Here is a 17,889-nt window from a genome sequence, read left to right on the forward strand (position 1 = left end):
GTTTGGTCGTCGATTGTGGTTGCGTGTAATAATTTCATCCGCATGGACCATCGCTTATTTATGGTCTGTTGTGCGATATGTGTGGTGAACTGCAACGATCAAGATTGCCTTTCGATTGCGGGGGCATTCCAGCAGCGTCCTTTATACGCTTTCGAGCCTGGTGTCATGAGCGCAACGTGTGTTCAAGTGTTTGATCACTGCGGGCTATGTAAACAGAAAGAAAGTTGATGCAAGGATGGCCTTATGCATGGGACTCCCACACGCACAACTTTTACGGTGTTATCGTTTTAAGAAATCGACGTGATACTTTCAACGTGTCACAAACCTGCAACGCGTTAGAGTATCTCTTTGCTGGCCCCGGCGTCGGAAAAGTGGCGCCCCCATCGCCCGGCAGCAGCCGCAGTAGCCTCCTCCCGCAATTACGGTTGGGTCGCCGCGGGAGGGAGACCCCCACGTCTAGCTGTGCGTGGCTCTCCCGTGTCTGGGGAAAAGGGGATCCTGACGGTTGAGTGGCCCCGGAGGATCATTAGGACCCTTAGAGGCCCCTCCGGGAAAGCAACACACCGCTTTGGCCCCAGCTTCCCATAGTCGGGTGGTCCTGGAAGGCCCGGCCAGGATTATTCAGCTAGTCGCCATCACCCTTTTCATTACTTTCTCTTCCTTGGTCTCCTTCCTTCTCTCCCTTTCCTCTTTTCACCTTCTTTGGCGGCAAGGGTCAACCTTGGGCAGTCTTTCACTCTCCAGAAGCTGCACTTGGGTATAGTGCAGAGGCAGGTGTTAGCGTGTGGGACAATTTCCCTCGTTGGGCTCGATGGTGGGCGACACACCTCTTGCACTGAACCCGTCTTTTTTTTATGGATTCCGCTCATTTAAAAATAACATGATCGGCGCCAAAAGAGGCGCTGCACCGATGCACCAGCTATGCAAGTCCTCGAGTTGACTCCTGAACCTTGGTTTGCGAGGTTCCTCATAGTCCACTCCGAAGACGAGACCAAACCCTTGGCTAAGGTATCACCATTCACTATTGCGAGAGAGTTAGAAAAGACAATAGGGAAACATTATAATGCTCGAAAGCTGACCACAGGAGATCTGCAAATTGAAGTGACCACAAGGCAACAAAACTCCGCTCTCCTTTCACTTAATAAAATTTCTGATATATCAGTCACTGTGACCAGACACCGAACACTTAACATCGTGAAGGGCGTCATCTCAGAGTCTCAACTCCTTGACTGCTCAGACACTGAGATCGAGGAAGGGCTTAAGGACCAAGGCGTTGTGACGGCAAGGAGAATTGTGATGCGTCGGGATGGTAAAGACATCCCGACGAGGCACATTGTCCTTTCCTTTCAATTGCACAGGCTTCCTGAGACCATCAAAGCAGGCTATCTTAACTGCCATGTACGTCCGTATATCCCGAATCCGCGACGCTGTTTCAAGTGCCAGCGTTTTGGACATGGTTCGCAGGTCTGTCGAGGACAGGCGATCTGTCCAAAATGTGCTGGCATGGACCACTCTGCAGAGTCCTGTGCAAACTGTAAAGGGAGCCACCCAGTCTATTCCAGGTCCTGCCCCCGTTGGCAGGAAGAGAAAGAAATACTCAAAATGAAAGTAACACAGAATATCTCATACAGAGACGCAAAGACACAGGTAGAATTTGTCAGAAAAGGCACGTTCTCCGAAGTGGTGAGCCGGGGAGTGGCACCACTGCGGAAATCTGTGGAGACGCAGACTTCTGGGTCTCCACCCCACACTCCCCCCACACAAGAAAAGCATGCGGAGAGCTTGCTTCCGCTGGCACCAGCTGCTCAGGTGGGCAGCCGGGAAGTAGTGGCCACAACCTCTACGGAGGTTGATGGCGAGCTGTCAGCTTGGGACGGGCTCACAGGGGGCTCATCCCAGGCTGCCACACACACGATGGATGTTGACGATGATGACTGCATGTCGCAGAAATCATCGTCAAGCCTTCCCCCAATCCTTCCCCATGGAAGGAACAAAGAACGAAAAAAGGAGGCCGAGGCAGGGGTAGTACGTCCCTAGGGAAACATAAGCCCCCAAGGGTTACACCTCCCATATAATGTACAGTCTCTCTTTGTTCCTATTTATCACTACTTTCTTTATGGGACACGTAATCCTCCAGTGGAATTGTCGAGGCCTCTTTTCAAATATAAATGACATTCACGACCTTTTTGAAAAATACAATGCAGTCTGTTTTTGCTTACAAGAGACATATCTGAATGAACAAAGTGTAAATCCATTTCGCAGACACAATGTTTTCAGAAAGGATCGTATTAACACCACACGTACATCTGGAGGTGTGGCTGTGGTCCTTCCACTATCCACACCTGAAAAACAGATCTCACTCGTGACACATTTGGAAGCAGTAGCTGTCCAGGTATGCCTGCACAGGGTCATTAGGATATGTTCACTGTCCTGCCCCCTTCAGTGGTAATACAACAGAGAGATTTGGAACAGCTCTGTGACCAACTTCCTCAGCCATACCTAATTCTAGGTGACCTGAATACCCACAAACCCTTGTGGGGCAGTTCAAAGGTAGATAGCCGGGGGAAAATGGTAGAAAAGTCATTCCTTTCACGACCAGTATGTCTACTAAACACAGGATTACATACATATATAAACTCTTCAACACAAAGTTTTTCATCCTTTGACATATCTCTTTGTAGTCCTTCCATTTATAATTGTATTGACTGGACCGTTGAACAGAACCCTCGTGGGAGTGACCACTTCCCCGTAGTCCTGACAATTCGTGGTTCCACAAACACTTTTCTTACACGACCACCACGATGGAAACTGTCCAAGGCTGACTTGAAGTTGTTCCAAAAGGAAGCCAGTCTTGTGGCATCATCCTTAGCTGGTAGGTCTGTTGAAGATGCAAACCGTTTTGTCACCGGGATAATTATAAATGCTGCTGAGCGATCTATCCCGCAGACATCTGGCCGTCTCCCCAAGCGTCCCAAACCTTGGTGGACAGATGAATGCGGGAAAACGCGGAAAGATCAAAATCGAGCGTGGGGTATCTTTCGTAGGTACCCGACTCCAGACAACCTGATCCAATTTAAGAGAGCTCGAGCGAAAGCTAAGTGGACAAGAAAAGAAGCTAAACGTGCATCATGGAAGAGCTTCTTGTCATCTTTGAACAGCAACACTTCTTCTAAAGTGGTTTGGGACAGAGTTAGAAAAATTAAGGGCGATTACACAGGATTCACAATACCACCCTTACAAGTTAATGGAGTACCTTGCAAAAACATGAGTGAACAGGCCGCTGTCCTTGGCGAGCACTTCCAAAACGTCTCCAGTTCGTCACATTACAGTAGAGACTTCATAAAAATTAAGCAAAGTGCTGAAAAAGCAACAATTCAAAGCAGTGGAGGTGACAGGTGCCTCTACAAAATGCCTTTCACAATGATTGAACTATTGAAAGCTCTCTCAATAACAAAGCAAACATCACCTGGACCAGATCGTATAACATATTCCATGCTCCAGCATTTGTCTAAAACTTCCCAAGAAGCACTACTATATTTCTTCAATTTAATTTGGCAAGAGGGGCACCTTCCTTCCAATTGGAAGACTGCAACAATCATACCGCTTTTGAAGCCAGGGAAAGAAGCTTCAAACCCAACAAGCTACAGGCCTGTAGCACTCACGAGTTGCTTAGGAAAGACATTCGAACGAATGGTGAACAGCCGCCTCGTGTATTACCTAGAACAACATAACCTGCTTGACAGATACCAGTGTGGATTCCGGGCTGGCTGTTCTACCACTGATCATCTTGTTCATCTGGAAACTACTATTTGCGAAGCCTTCGTTAAAAAACAACACTGTGTATCAATCTTTTTTTACCTAGAAAAGGCATAAGACACAACTTGGCGATACGGAATATTGCTTTATCTCAAATCGTGCGGAATACGCGGGCGCCTTTTCCAGTGCATTTCAGACTTCCTCACTGGAAGAACGTTTAGGGTGCGACTCGGTACAACTCTTTCCCGCCCGTTTGTACAAGAGAATGGCGTACCGCAGGGATGTGTGCTGAGTGTCACCCTGTTTCTTCTCAAAATGAACTCTGTTGCCAAAGCGTTACCCGCGACTATGTTACTCACGTTACTACGTTACTCACTCTATGTCGACGATTTACAGATTTCATGTTCATCATCTAACTTAGCCACATGCGAAAGACAGTTGCAACTTGCCATTAACAAACTGAGTAAATGGTCCACTGAGAACGGCTTCAAGTTTTCAGGAGACAAAACTGTGTGGGTGCCTTTTTCAAGGCGGAGAGGGGTGCTTCCTGATCCATCTCTTCACATGAACGGGATATCTCTTGCAGTCAGGCCGGAACACAAATTCTTGGGCCTGATTTTTGATAGGAAACTCACTTTCTTGCCACATATAAGTAACCTGAAAGTGAAATGTACAAAATATTTGGATCTGTTAAAAGTCCTCTCGCACAGGTCTTGGGGAGCAGATCAACAGACTCTTCACCGTATTTTCACCTCTGTTGTCCGATCAAGGCTAGTCTATGGAAGCATCGTCTACCGATCGGCACGCCCCTCCACATTGAAACGCCTGGACCCCATACACCACCAAGGGCTACGACTAGTCCTCGGAGCTTTCCGGACCTCACCAGTACAAAGCCTATATGTTGAAAGTGGTGAGATGTCCCTCTAGAGGCGACGTACTTATCTCGCTATCAGTTATGCGTTGAGGACGAAAAGTTACCCTCAACATGCGGCGCTTCCATGTGTCAAAAGTACACGTCTTAGACAGCTGTTTCTTAACAGACCCTCTGCTACATGTCCCTTGTCCATGCGTATTGCACACCAGGTTCAATGTTATAATTTCACTGAATACAATTCCTTGGTATCCGAATCTGGCAAAGATCTTCCTCCATGGTGAGCACCAACACAGTCAAACTGCTCATTAACCAAATACAGGAAAACCGATACCTCCTCAGTTGTACTGCAACAAGAATTTAAACACCTCAGGAACAGTTTTGGTGATCATGTGGACCTTTACACAGACGGATCAAAAACAAGCACAGGCGTATCGTGCGCAATGGTAACGACAACATCGACAAGGGCACATCGCCTAAATCTGGTGATGTCGTTATTCAGCGCTGAAGTTTATGCTATAATTTTGGCGCTTAACTTTATCTTACAGAATCATATCACATCATCAGTCATCTACACTGACTCTCTTAGTGCCTTGCATGCGATATGTAGCTTCCATAAAACAAAAAACTTCCTTATTCAACGTGCGAGACATTTAGCATCATTGATCACTAGCAAAGGGTACAAGCTAACCATTTGCTGGGTGCCCAGCCATGTGGGCATTGCAGGAAATGAATGTGCTGACCGGGCTGCAGCTGCTATCCTGCAGTCCGATGATGTTACCCCTTTTGATGTGCCGTTTGAGGATTTAGTTCGCGTGTTAAAATACAAAATGAAGGTGAAGTGGCAGCAGTTTCGGGAAACTCAAACCAATAATAAACTCCGTCTCATCAAAGGTAAAATTGGGAGGTCTACTTATCCTCTTGAAAACCGGCTTCAAGAGAGAACACGTTGCCGGCTAAGGATAGGACACACATATGTTACACATGGGTTCCTACTTGAGGGAGAGGAGCCACCACATTGTATGAACTGCGACACACAACTTTCCATTATACACATTCTCATAGAATGCCCTTTGTACAATTTTCATCGTCAACGCTACTTTCAACACTTCTATAAGAACTGTATTCCTTTTCATCCAGCTCTTTTACTGGGTGATGAACCTCTTGTTCAATTTGAGAACGTTTTTAAGTTTTTTAGAGACGTCGGTATGCTTAACAAGTTGTAAATTTTTAATCCCGTTTGTTCTTTTATCTATGCTACCTTGTGGTTTTAAATAAATCACTACAATTTTAACTTTCACCAAGCTTGGCGCATTATGACCTTCGTTGTCGCTGCGCCAAAAAAATCCCAATCACCATCATCATCTTTGCTGGCTGTGTTTCTTTGGAGCGCGACTGATACGGAAGACGTACTCAGGGTGCTGCCTTGTTTGCGTCGTCATCCTGTGTGTGTGTCTGTGTATTTTGTTTGTTTGTTTAGCTCTGTTTCCGTCATGTTACCCAGGGCGTCCTTGCTTGTGAGCGTGGAAGTGTCGTGACCCCCTGTCAGTGCGGTGCGTTGCTGTGCTTAACTCTGACCTCTTTTATTTCTGCATTTCAGCATATCAGATTATTGTAGAAATCACTAAGCACTAAATTGATTGTTCTGTTCAGCCCACAATGATTCATCGTTACGTGTGACTGTCTCTTGCTCTGATGAAATTTCACGAAATAGGAACATGATGGAATAGGAAATGGAACATGATGGAATAGGAACATGATGGAATGGTTTTAACACAGATGTTAAAACCATTTGTCATGACGCTGATGACACATTCTTAGCTACATCTGAACTTTGTTACCGTAGTATTCCAATATTCTGTATACCCTCCACTCACTGCTTCAGGAGTGGAGCGCGAGTCAAGGCAGAGGAGAGCTGGTGTGAAATGGGAGTGCCCATTCTGCGTAGTTATTGTACAGGGCATGTCGTACGGGAAAAACTGTGGACCCTTAGCATGCACCTGAGCTGGTGTAAGGGGAACAAGTTGTAACATAGTTGAATGTACAGTAAGGTATTACACATATGCATATTAGAAGTGGGTATTGATTTCGTTCACTATTTTTGAACTCAGCTATTCAGAACACGTTGAAGACAGGCACAACACCAAATTAGAGGCATTGTGGCATTCGCGATAAATAGAAGCATGATAGCAATGTGCATGTGGGAGTATATTATAAATCATGTAGCATGATTCCATAAGAATGCGTTTTCCCATTCTTAAGATTTACCTCTACAGGATACGAGACTACACAACAAGAGTGCACTGATCACACTAGTGTAAAGCTGCAGTGTCGTCAAGCAATTTTTAACAGTCCTGCTCACAGAAATGATGCAGAACAACATGCATACGTTTTAGCTTGAAAGAAAAGCCTTGAGCTTCAGGAGACACAAAAGGGACTCTGTTTTTCTGTTTAGTACTATATTCACACTCAACACCTGAGTACATGGATAAACTCTGTGGCCATCTGACAGCTATCACAACATAAAAGAAGGAGAGCTAGTGTAACATGGGTGCATGTTTACCCTGCTTTACTACTGTTATCAATATCCACACTGAACACATGCACACAGAAATTAACTATGCAACCATATGGCAGCTGTCTATAACGTAAAAGAACAATAGCTACTGTTAACATGGGACCGTGCTCTTTCACGTTCTCGTGTGCTCAGTGTATATACAAACAGCTGCACTGGCAGGACAAATCTGTACCCATGCTAACAGAAGCTAACTTTCTTTTAAGTAGTTGACAACAGTCACGTGGCCATGTACAATATTTCCATGCACTCATGCTACAGTTATGACAGAACCACATTTCCATTTTGATGTTGCGTGTACCAGCTGGCTACTATTATAATTGTCAATACCGTCTATTGATAAGTCTGTACCCTATGTTTTGTTAAACCTATCTGGAAGGTGCTTTATGCAGTAATTGCAGTTGATCTAATTCTCAACCTCAAGTGCAATGCAATAATGAGCAAGGGAGCTCAAAGTTTCTGTACACATTGCCCTTGATTCCTATGCAATTCAGCTCTTTTGCAGTACACCTCAGACATATTAGTGGAGACAGCATGTGGAATGTAGCAAGGATTTTTTTCCTTGTGCACCGTTGCTTACTTATGTTTTCACGTGACCCCACCATCGGTATCGAGAGTACATGCCTCTATGAAAAAAGTCAGCCTTGTGGAACTACGTAATAGCCTTTGTTGTCTGAATATAAACACAAATCTCACGAATACAAAGTTGTTGTGATGAATGAGTCCACAACAGAGATTTTTTAAGAAATGATCTCCAGAATATCTGTGCTTATACAATGCACAAAAACTGTCATTGATTGGTTATGGTTATGTACCTGCAATAGTTAACCTAAAAAAGTAATGATGCATCCAAAAGGTCTCCAGCCTCCTTTAGCACACTGCTGTGTAGTGTCTTTTGCAGAAACAGCCCTACAAAAGCATATCTACTGTTACCATACAATAAATCAAAATAGAAGTAAGCAGCTGTCTTTTTGAATGTTTTCCAATGTAGCAGTAGTAACACAATACGTGAAGAACTTTTTTTTTCATTGGTCTCCTCTGCTGTGGCATGCTGTAATAAGTAAAATACACATTTCAGTTTCATCTATGTGAATTACAAATCTATTACACTTGAATCCAGGGGAAATGGGGACCTCGTTCGGTTTTGCTCCAGTATTTTCATAACCCGGGAAAGCAAAATCTGCTCAAATTCCGTGTTCAGTGTAGTGCAACAACTTGCATATTTCCATGCCTAGACAGTATCCACACAACAGCCGCAAGACGCTAATGCACTTTGTGATCAGTCCTATTGCACGGTTAAAGGTTTCTGGAGATAAGACACGCTGCAAAGAGATGATAGATACTGTTACGGTTAATAAACATGCGAGTGGATAACGCCCCTCAATTTCTCCATCGGGGCTCGCAACAACCACCTAGCACGTTATTGCTCTTACTGTACAATGAGAGGGGTGCTTACAGTGTGTATCACAGGAGATGACACTCATAATAAGCGCCAGCACAGACAGCACTACGCTTTGTTTTTGAAGATGCACATTGAAGTTCGGCCATCCGCACGCTCTGTCGGTCCATTGGATTGGTATCTGGATTTTGTCCAGTGGCACATGTCGATGTCACTCTCTTTTACCACACTTCGACGGTGCTTTTACGTTTACCATGCAAGAGCTTGCAATAGTGCCTTCGAAAAACAACTGCTGCATTTCGTGATCCCGGTCAAGCGTTACGCTACTTTGCTTTACTAACCGCGCATTTAAACCGATTCTGCTTAATTTTTACCAGTTAGACTTCGAATTAGTGAAACATCACCTACCACAACCACTCTACGATAGTTTTTTCAGCACACGTTCACAGTTACAACGTACTTAGGCCGACGTTAAACTAGCCCCTCCCCTAGTTTAAAACACGTCCAATTCAAATACATGGGTCTTAAACCACCGGTTTAAGTAGCTTGGGTGGATGATCGAAATGGAATATTTGAAGGGAACATTCGTCCCATTACGATAAAATCCATCTCCTGGGCGCTTCTAGCAACTATATCAATCAAAACTTACCCAAGATTTGATGAAAGATTCTTCGTGAACCGGGGATTAGGCCTACCGGCCACAACCGCTTCTGGCAGACTCTGGCGAAATGCGCATGCGCCGTGCAGGAAGCTCGCTATGTGTGGTGCCATTGGCTTCACAGCAGCAGGTTGTAGGGCATGGGGTGGTGATCCAGGATTAGCGAACGAAAGCCTCACGCGATCGATTTAAACTCGACGTCACTAAACCAATGGTTTAAGTGAGTTGGTGAATACGGGTATATGTCTCTATCTATGTGACCATAGCACAGCGCATGCTTTATCACTCAAAGGGGCTATATTACTTCCTCCAGCAAACGGGACGCTCTAGAGGTCAGATAAGAGAGTTCAAAGGCGATATATTTTATTGTGCAGCGCAAATAGATGTCGATATCACTCGCTGGGGTCACTATCTTTTCGCATCCTTTCCCTGAAACGGAAATCTTTCGTCAAAGTGGTTGACAAGTCGGCTAAGTTTGTAGAGATGCGATATTGTTATTGAAGATGTAGAGAAAGTCCAAATTATTAATTGGTAGCAACGATTTAATTACATCAATTTTTGTAATATCTTGCAATAGTAATTTCTAATGAACCACACAGAAATATCAAATGTGAAATGCAACTCAGAGTTATGAGGCAATCCACTCTTAGAGATACTTACTTATGTCATTCGATTGATCAATTGAAGCAAATGCAAGACAATAATTATTTCAGGCAATAAGTTCACAAGTCATAGAGTATCAGACGAGTGAATACTTGAAACAAAGTCAAAACAATAATTCTCACGACAGGTGGAGATTTTAGCATTCTAAACCAGATAATAAAATTTTAATCAATAAAATAAACATAGATATGATTTTAATTAAGTGTAGATGTGCACTTGAAAACAGAAGAGACAATTGCTCTACATTGAAAAGATGGACAGATTTTGTACTCGATACCATAAGTCATGGGAAGATGTGATAAAAAACTGTTTCGAAAAGGAGGAGCCGTGAAACGATTTCATTATCGCTGCATTTCAATACGTCCTAGACATGGTCGTATTCGGGGATATGGTACAAACTACAGAACTGAAGGTGCAAGAATTTATATGTCGAATCTACAATACTTATAAAAATATCTGCACATCAACGTCGGAAGGGCCACTAGGATTGATGGCGGAGTTTTTGAGATTTGCTAACGAAGAATTGAAATACACTAGACCAGACGTAATTGTAATCATTGCAATGGGCATTGCATTCATCAGGAAAGCAGTCGGATCAAATTATCATACACAAGCGGTCTATATCGCACGTTTCATTACGGATTTGTTGAAATTACACATATCTGAGATGGAAAGTACATAAAATCTTATAACGTGATATGTTCCAATACCACGGCAACGCAATGATTTTCTTCTACCAGTCTCTGCAACGATGTCGAATCAACAGAAGTTCAATATTGTCATGCAAGGTCTGATGTATTATCACCTGTTGAAACTCAACAAACATATCAATTGCGGTGGACCACCGGACGATTTTCATCTAATACTATCTTGTCCGCCATTCGAGAATCTTCATACAAAGAAGGGAAACATCAATAAGAGACTGTGCAAGTTCATCGCGACAAAGTGCAAGTTGTTGAAGCAATACAAACACGGCGACAACATAGCGCCTGTGTTAATCAACGCTGGATTCAAGCGCCCAATAATCAGAATAAACTATTTAATGTCTTCGGAATTCATCAAAGAAGACAACAAACGAAAACTTCAGAGTTTGAAATAATAATAATAATAATAATTGGGGGTTTACGTCGCGAGACAACTGAGATCATGAGCGACGCCACAGCGGTCGGTCTGTGGATTGCTTTTGCCCACCTGAGGGTTCTTTAACGTGCGATGAAAGCTCATCACACGGCACCCCGTATTTGACGTCCCTCGCGGAGGACGGCGTGTCTAAGCAACTTGTACCCTGCCACCAAGTTGCTGGCGTCCTCGGCCGGGTTCGAACCCGCGATCAGAAAGCGAACACGCTACCGACTGAGCCACCGAGGCCGGTAGAGTTTGAAATAGAACTGTAATTTATCGAAATAAACAAGTGTATAACTGAAACAATAAATGTAATCTTTGTCATCATTATAATGAATTCTGCGCATCACAATGAAAACACGTTATGATTAGATTGAAGATCGCTAAGGAAACGAATATTCCACAATTTGTGTAAGAATTCTCATATGGAATGAGACCCGACCACCAAATATGTTTTACTCGACTACACTCTGTACAAGTTCATCACCCGAAGGATAGAATTGCCGGAGAAGGATCGGTCATTGAAATTTAGAGACATGATACATCAGTCTATGATTACAAAAAAGGATCACTAATCTCATGTGAAAACCTATCATATTTCTCAATCACTTGCACTAGCCTAGATATAGTAAAAGAAGAAGAAAAGGCGTCTTTGACAAGCAACTCGATATACTCACACATACTATACAAGATATTTGATTGTGGAATAATGCTAATTAATTGCTAAAATTTATCGGTTCACATTCAGGAGAAGTGGTGAGCACCACACATCAGAAAGAGTTACAATTTGAACAGGTATTGCGATTTATGATCAGTGTTGTAGAATGTGTAATTTCACAATACGCAAGCTTGAGGTCGTTCACTTTGACGAGCACTCTTTCACGATGTCAGAGAAGTTATTAGAATGGATTGATATTTTCTGTATACACTATAACATAATGCGAATTCTTTATGTCGTGGATATTAAAAGTTACGAATATTTTTCGAACGAAAATTTACTTAAGACTCGAAGAAATGGTCACCCGCGTCGTCGAAGACGTTTCGGCAACACGCCGGGTCGCGTTTCCCTGATGCCGTACCCGAAACCGAACGCGATTCTGCGCCCGACGCGTTAACACGGTACCGCACGCGAGCGTCTTGCTCTTTCCGGAAACGGGTTCATCGACGCGGGTGACCATTTCTTCGAGTCTTAAGTAAATTTTCGTTCCAAAAATATTCGTAACTTCCACGACATAAAGAATTCGCATTACGTTATAGTGTATACAGAAAATATCAATCCATTCGAATAACTTCTCTGACATCGTGAAAGAGTGCTCGTCAAAGTGAACGACCTAAAGCTTGCGTATTGTGAAATTACACATTCTACAACACTGATCATAAATCGCAATACCTGTTCAAATTGTAATTAAACTCTTACTGATGTGTGGCAGTCACCACTTCTCCTGAATGTGAACCGATAGCAATTAATCCACAATCAAATATCTTGTATAGTATGTGTGAGTATATGCACAACTTTTTAATCTATATATTAGAAAAATGCAAGAAATAGCGTGCAGTTTCGACTTTGAAAATTTAAAGAAGAAAATGATCTTTAGTGTGGAATTTGCGTTTTACAATGTTATGAGCTAAAGACTTATAAAATTAAAGTATGGCCTTTCCATTTGTAGTGCTCGGATGCTATGACACTAAAATAATGTGATAGTTTTTCTGTATGGTTACGGGAAATCTCTAGTATATTTTGTGAGTTGGATCTACGTTTATGTGTGACCTGCGCTGATCTGCTTATTATAATTAATATAACATATCTTCCATTGTGTTTATGCATAACGCTCATCTTCATTGTATATTGGTTAAGCACTTCTGATGGCTGTTGTGTGATCCGCTGCTCCCAAAATCTGATTGCCACTTGGGAATTATTTCATATACGTTTGTGTGCCGTGTGTTACGAATACTATGTGATTAGAATTGTAGACTTGGCCTGCACGTCATGCTCGTAAAATATTTCGTTTGCATTGTGGCATCTGATAATAGATTCGCTTTTCGCGAAGGCTTCGTATTATCTCCCAGGCACTGAACTCGAATGCGATTGTAAAAGTCGATGACAGTGTGTAGCGAACGCTTTGAGTTATCCCGCCGCGATCAGTTATCTTGCCTTATTTCCCGTTTTGCCATATCTTGGACGGCACATTTTTCCTATCCAGTCATACAAATGGACAACTGTGCTGACAAAAATATTTATTTATTTGTTCCGTACTCCAATCGAGTTGCTTGTCAACGACGCCTTTTCTTCTTCTTTTACTATGTCTAGGCTAGTGCAAGTGATTGAGAAATATGATAAGTTTTCACATGAGATTAGTGATCCTTTTTTGTAATCATAGACTGATGTATCATGTCTCTAAATTTCAATGACCAATCCTTCTCCGGCAATTCTATTCTTCGGGTGATGAACTTGTACAGAGTGTAGTCGAGTAAAACCTATTTGGTGGTCAGGTCTCATTCCATATGAGAATTCTTACACAAATTGTGGAATATTCGTTTCCTTAGCGATCTTCAATCTAATCATAAGGTGTTTTCATTGTGACGCGCAGAATTCATTATAATGATGACAAAGATTACATTTATTGTTTCAGTTATACACTTGAAGATCCAAAACACAGCGCGAGAAGACACGACGGAAGAAGAGAGGACAGGACAGGCGCTGACTCCAACGAACAGTTTAATAACACAAAAACCAGTACGCAGGCGCACAGCCGCCAACCCAGTCACCCCACCTTGGTCCAAAAGCGCAGACGCTCAGACAGACACAATCACTACCGCCTCGACAACATCCTCCTCGAATGGTGTGATCGCCTTTCAGAATGCTTCTGGGCTGGCCGTGGATAATTTCATGACTCTTTTGGAGTTCTATTTGGGGGCGACGGTAGTGCAGCATGAGGATAGGCTGTTTTTGCAGCGTCGGGGTATTTGCATCGGGTCGTGTGTTGCGCCGGTTTTGTGCGACATTTTTCTTTCCGTGGTGGATAGAGGGGTAAGATCTGTTCTGGATGATGGGTCTGTGCTTAGAATTTGTCGGTACGTTGACGATTTCCTGGTTGTTGTGGGGCGGCGCGCTGATGATTGCTATGAGAATATTGTGAGTGGTGTGTTACAGCAATTTCACTGTGGAGGGAAAGGGTTGTCGTTCACGTCAGAGCTACAGGCGAATGGGCGTATACAGTTCCTGGACCTTAATATCCGTGTTGGGGAGAAGCGCTTGTGTTGGGCCTTCCACCCGAGGGCAAAGAAGGACCTGATGCCTTTTGACTCAGCCCAATCTAAGACTGTGAAGCGTGCTATTGCTTTGCTCTGCTTGGAATCCGCTTTAAAGAAGTCTTGTGAGCACGTTTTGTTGGAGAGTTTCACGGCCCAGGTTGACAGGTTGGGTGCTGCTGGATTCCCCACAAGGTTGTTGGCGAGTATAGCCGAAGGCCTTCTCCAAAAGGTTAAAGGAAAGGTGCGGAAACCTAAGGGGGAAGTGGCGAGGGGTTCTACTAGATGTATGGTTGTTCCGTACGTGCACAGAGTATCGCACAATTTGAAAAGAGTGGCTAATAGGTACGGTGTACCTATGGTATTTTCTGCACCTTGCAAGCTCTCGGGCCTTTGTTCGAAAGTTGATCGTAGTAACCCTAAAGTATCTTGTGGCAAGAGCCATCAGCACCAGTACGTTAGCTGTGCGGTGGGGGTAGTTTATGAGATCCCACTCACATGCGATAGGGTGTACATTGGCCAGACTGGCCGGTGTGTTAACGACAGGGCCCGAGAGCATGAAAGGTCTTTGTCTAGTGCGGACACGCGTCATTTGCCTATGCATGTTACCAAATGTAAGTGTACTCCGCTATTCAGTCAGATTGTCGTGCTATCTAGGAGCAGAGATAAGGGTGCGCGGGAGTTATCTGAAGCGTTTTTTATCGGGGATAGAGGCGGTAGGTGTGTGAGCCAAACTTCTGTGTCTTTGTTATCGGGGGAGAGGAGGATGTTGTCGAGGCGGTAGTGATTGTGTCTGTCTGAGCGTCTGCGCTTTTGGACCAAGGTGGGGTGACTGGGTTGGCGGCTGTGCGCCTGTGTACTGGTTTTTGTGTTATTAAACTGTTCGTTGGAGTCAGCGCCTGTCCTGTCCTCTCTTCTTCCGTCGTGTCTTCTCGCGCTGTGTTTTGGATCTTCATGTATAGTCACCAACGTGCCCAACAGCGAGTCCTCTTGAGTTATACACTTGTTTATTTCGATAAATTACAGTTCTATTTCAAACTCTGAAGTTTTCGTTTGTTGTCTTCCTTGATGAATTCCGAAGACATTAAATAGTTTATTCTGATTATTGGGCGCTTGAATCCAGCGTTGATTAACGCAGGCGCTATGTTGTCGCCGTGTTTGTATTGCTTCAACAACTTGCACTTTGTCGCGATGAACTTGCACAGTCTCTTATTGATGTTTCCCTTCTTTGTATGAAGATTCTCGAATGGCGGACAAGATAGTATTAGATGAAAATCGTCCGGTGGTCCACCGCAATTGATATGTTTGTTGAGTTTCAACAGGTGATAATGCATCAGACCTTGCATGACAATATTGAACTTCTGTTGATTCGACATCGTTGCAGAGACTGGTAGAAGAAAATCATTGCGTTGCCGTGGTATTGGAACATATCACGTTATAAGATTTTATGTACTTTCCATCTCAGATATGTGTAATTTCAACACATCCGTAATGAAACGTGCGATATAGACCGCTTGTATATGATAATTTGATCCGACTGCTTTCTTGATGAATGCAATGCCCATTGCAATGATTACAATTACATCTGGTCTAGTGTATTTCAATTCTTAGTTAGCAAATCTCGAAAACTCCGCCATCAATCCTAGTGGCCCTTCCGACGTTGATGTGCAGATATTTTTATAAGTATTGTAGATTCGACATATAAATTCTTGCACCTTCAGTTCTGTAGTTTGTACCATATCCCCCAATACGACCATGTCTAGGACGTATTGAAATGCAGCGATAATGAAATCGTTTCGCGGCTCCTCCTTTTCAAAGCAGTTTTTTTATCACATCTTCCCATGACTTATTGTATCGAGTACAAAATCTGTCCATCTTTTCAATGTAGAGCAATTGTCTCTTCTGTTTTCAAGTGCACATCTACACTTAATTAAGAGCATATCTATGTTTATTTTATTGATTAAAATTTTATTATCTGGTTTAAAACGCTATAATCTCCACCTGTCGTGAGAATCATTGTTTTGACTTTCTTTCAAGTATTCACTCGTCTGATACTCTATGACTTGTGAACTTATTGCCTGAAATAATTATTGTCTTGCATTTGCTTCAATTGATCACTCGAATGATATAAGTAAGTATCTCTACGAGTGGAATGCCTCATAACTCTGAGTTGCATTTCACATTTGATATTTCTGTGTGGTTCATTAGAAATTTCTATTGCAAGATATTACAAAAGTTGATGTAATTAAATCGTTGCTACAAATTAATCATTTGGACTTTCCCTATATCTTCAATAACAGTATCGCATCTCTACCAACTTAGCCGACTTGTCAACCACTTTGACGAAAGATTTCCGTTTCAGGGAAAGGATGCGAAAAGATAGTGACCCCAGCGAGTGATATCGACATCTATTTGCGCTGCACAATAAAATATATCGCCTTTGAACTCTCTTATGTGACCTCTAGAGCGTCCCGTTTGCTGGAGGAAGTAATATAGCCCTTAACCCTTTGAGTGATAAAGCATGCGCTGTGCTATGGTCACATAGATAGAGACATAAAGTCTCCTGGCTTTGAGAAAAAGAGTGAAAACAGTGCATATTTTCTACGTCTTGGATACCTCCATCAAGGTTCGTAGTGTTTGTTAGAATGAAAATTGTATATTGGTCGATTTTATGATGGTTCAGTGATTCATTATTTTCCTCTGTTGTTTTTGTTTACGTGTCGCCGCGTGTTCCTCTGTTCTTCAGCGTTAAGTCTGTGCTATATTGTTAAGTCTGTGCTATTTCGCCTTTGATAGATTGATTAGCTATTATTTCTCTATGTGTTGGATGGTGCGCAGGTTTTGGCTCTCTATTAATAGTGGCTGTTGATTGTGTTGTTTCTCGTTATTTCCTTACGTCTATGCTGTTCACTTAATAAGAAATTAAAAGTTGAGTAATGTTGGAATATGAAACTGAGATTCCCTATTGCGCTCGAAATGTTATGACAGATATTCACGCTATTGCAACGATGGTTCTCACGTCTCAGACTTTTTATAATATAACTTGTAATTTGATTGTAGTCGTATTGATTAAGATTATCTTCTTTGTAGTGGTATAGATTTTATTTCTTCGTGTCGTTCGTGTTGCGTGGTCTTCCATACATCTATTGGCACCCGTCTTCAACAAATCAGGTCAGATATCATTAGTTTTGTTTGCTGGCTAGGAGCGTGCTATGTGGTGAAGTTCATTTTAAACATGTCTATTTTCTGATGAGTTTGATTTTTTCTTCTGATTTTCTGAATGATAGATTACTCTGTTGTTTTGATTAGGAATATCTTCTTTGTAGTGGTATAGATTTTATTTCCTCTTGTGTTCGTGTCGTTCTTTGTTCTGTTTGTTGGCTAGGAGCGTGCTATGTGGTGAAGTGAAATATCTCTTTTGTAGTGGTATAGATTTTATTTCCTCCCACCTGTTGCCACTGTGGTGCTCTTGAGGATCTGGAGCACATTCTTCTTCATTGCCCTCACTACGAACCTTCCCGAATCACACTCTCCGAGTCTCTTCGTCAGCTGGACTCTCGCCCTTTCTCCCTACCGAAATTGCTTGGTCCCTGGCC

General features: G+C 42.9%; 1 protein-coding gene across 1 annotated transcript; it reads left to right on the forward strand.

Annotated features, from left to right (window-relative positions):
• Positions 1–921: 921 nt before the first annotated feature.
• Positions 922–2,037, forward strand: LOC135379789 (uncharacterized). The gene has a single exon (XM_064612479.1). It carries the CDS (start codon positions 922–924, stop codon positions 2,035–2,037), a length of 1,116 nt encoding a protein of 371 aa, XP_064468549.1.
• Positions 2,038–17,889: the final 15,852 nt, after the last annotated feature.

Source organism: Ornithodoros turicata, chromosome 1, assembly GCF_037126465.1.
Source record: "Ornithodoros turicata isolate Travis chromosome 1, ASM3712646v1, whole genome shotgun sequence".
Lineage (NCBI taxonomy): Eukaryota > Metazoa > Arthropoda > Arachnida > Ixodida > Argasidae > Ornithodoros > Ornithodoros turicata.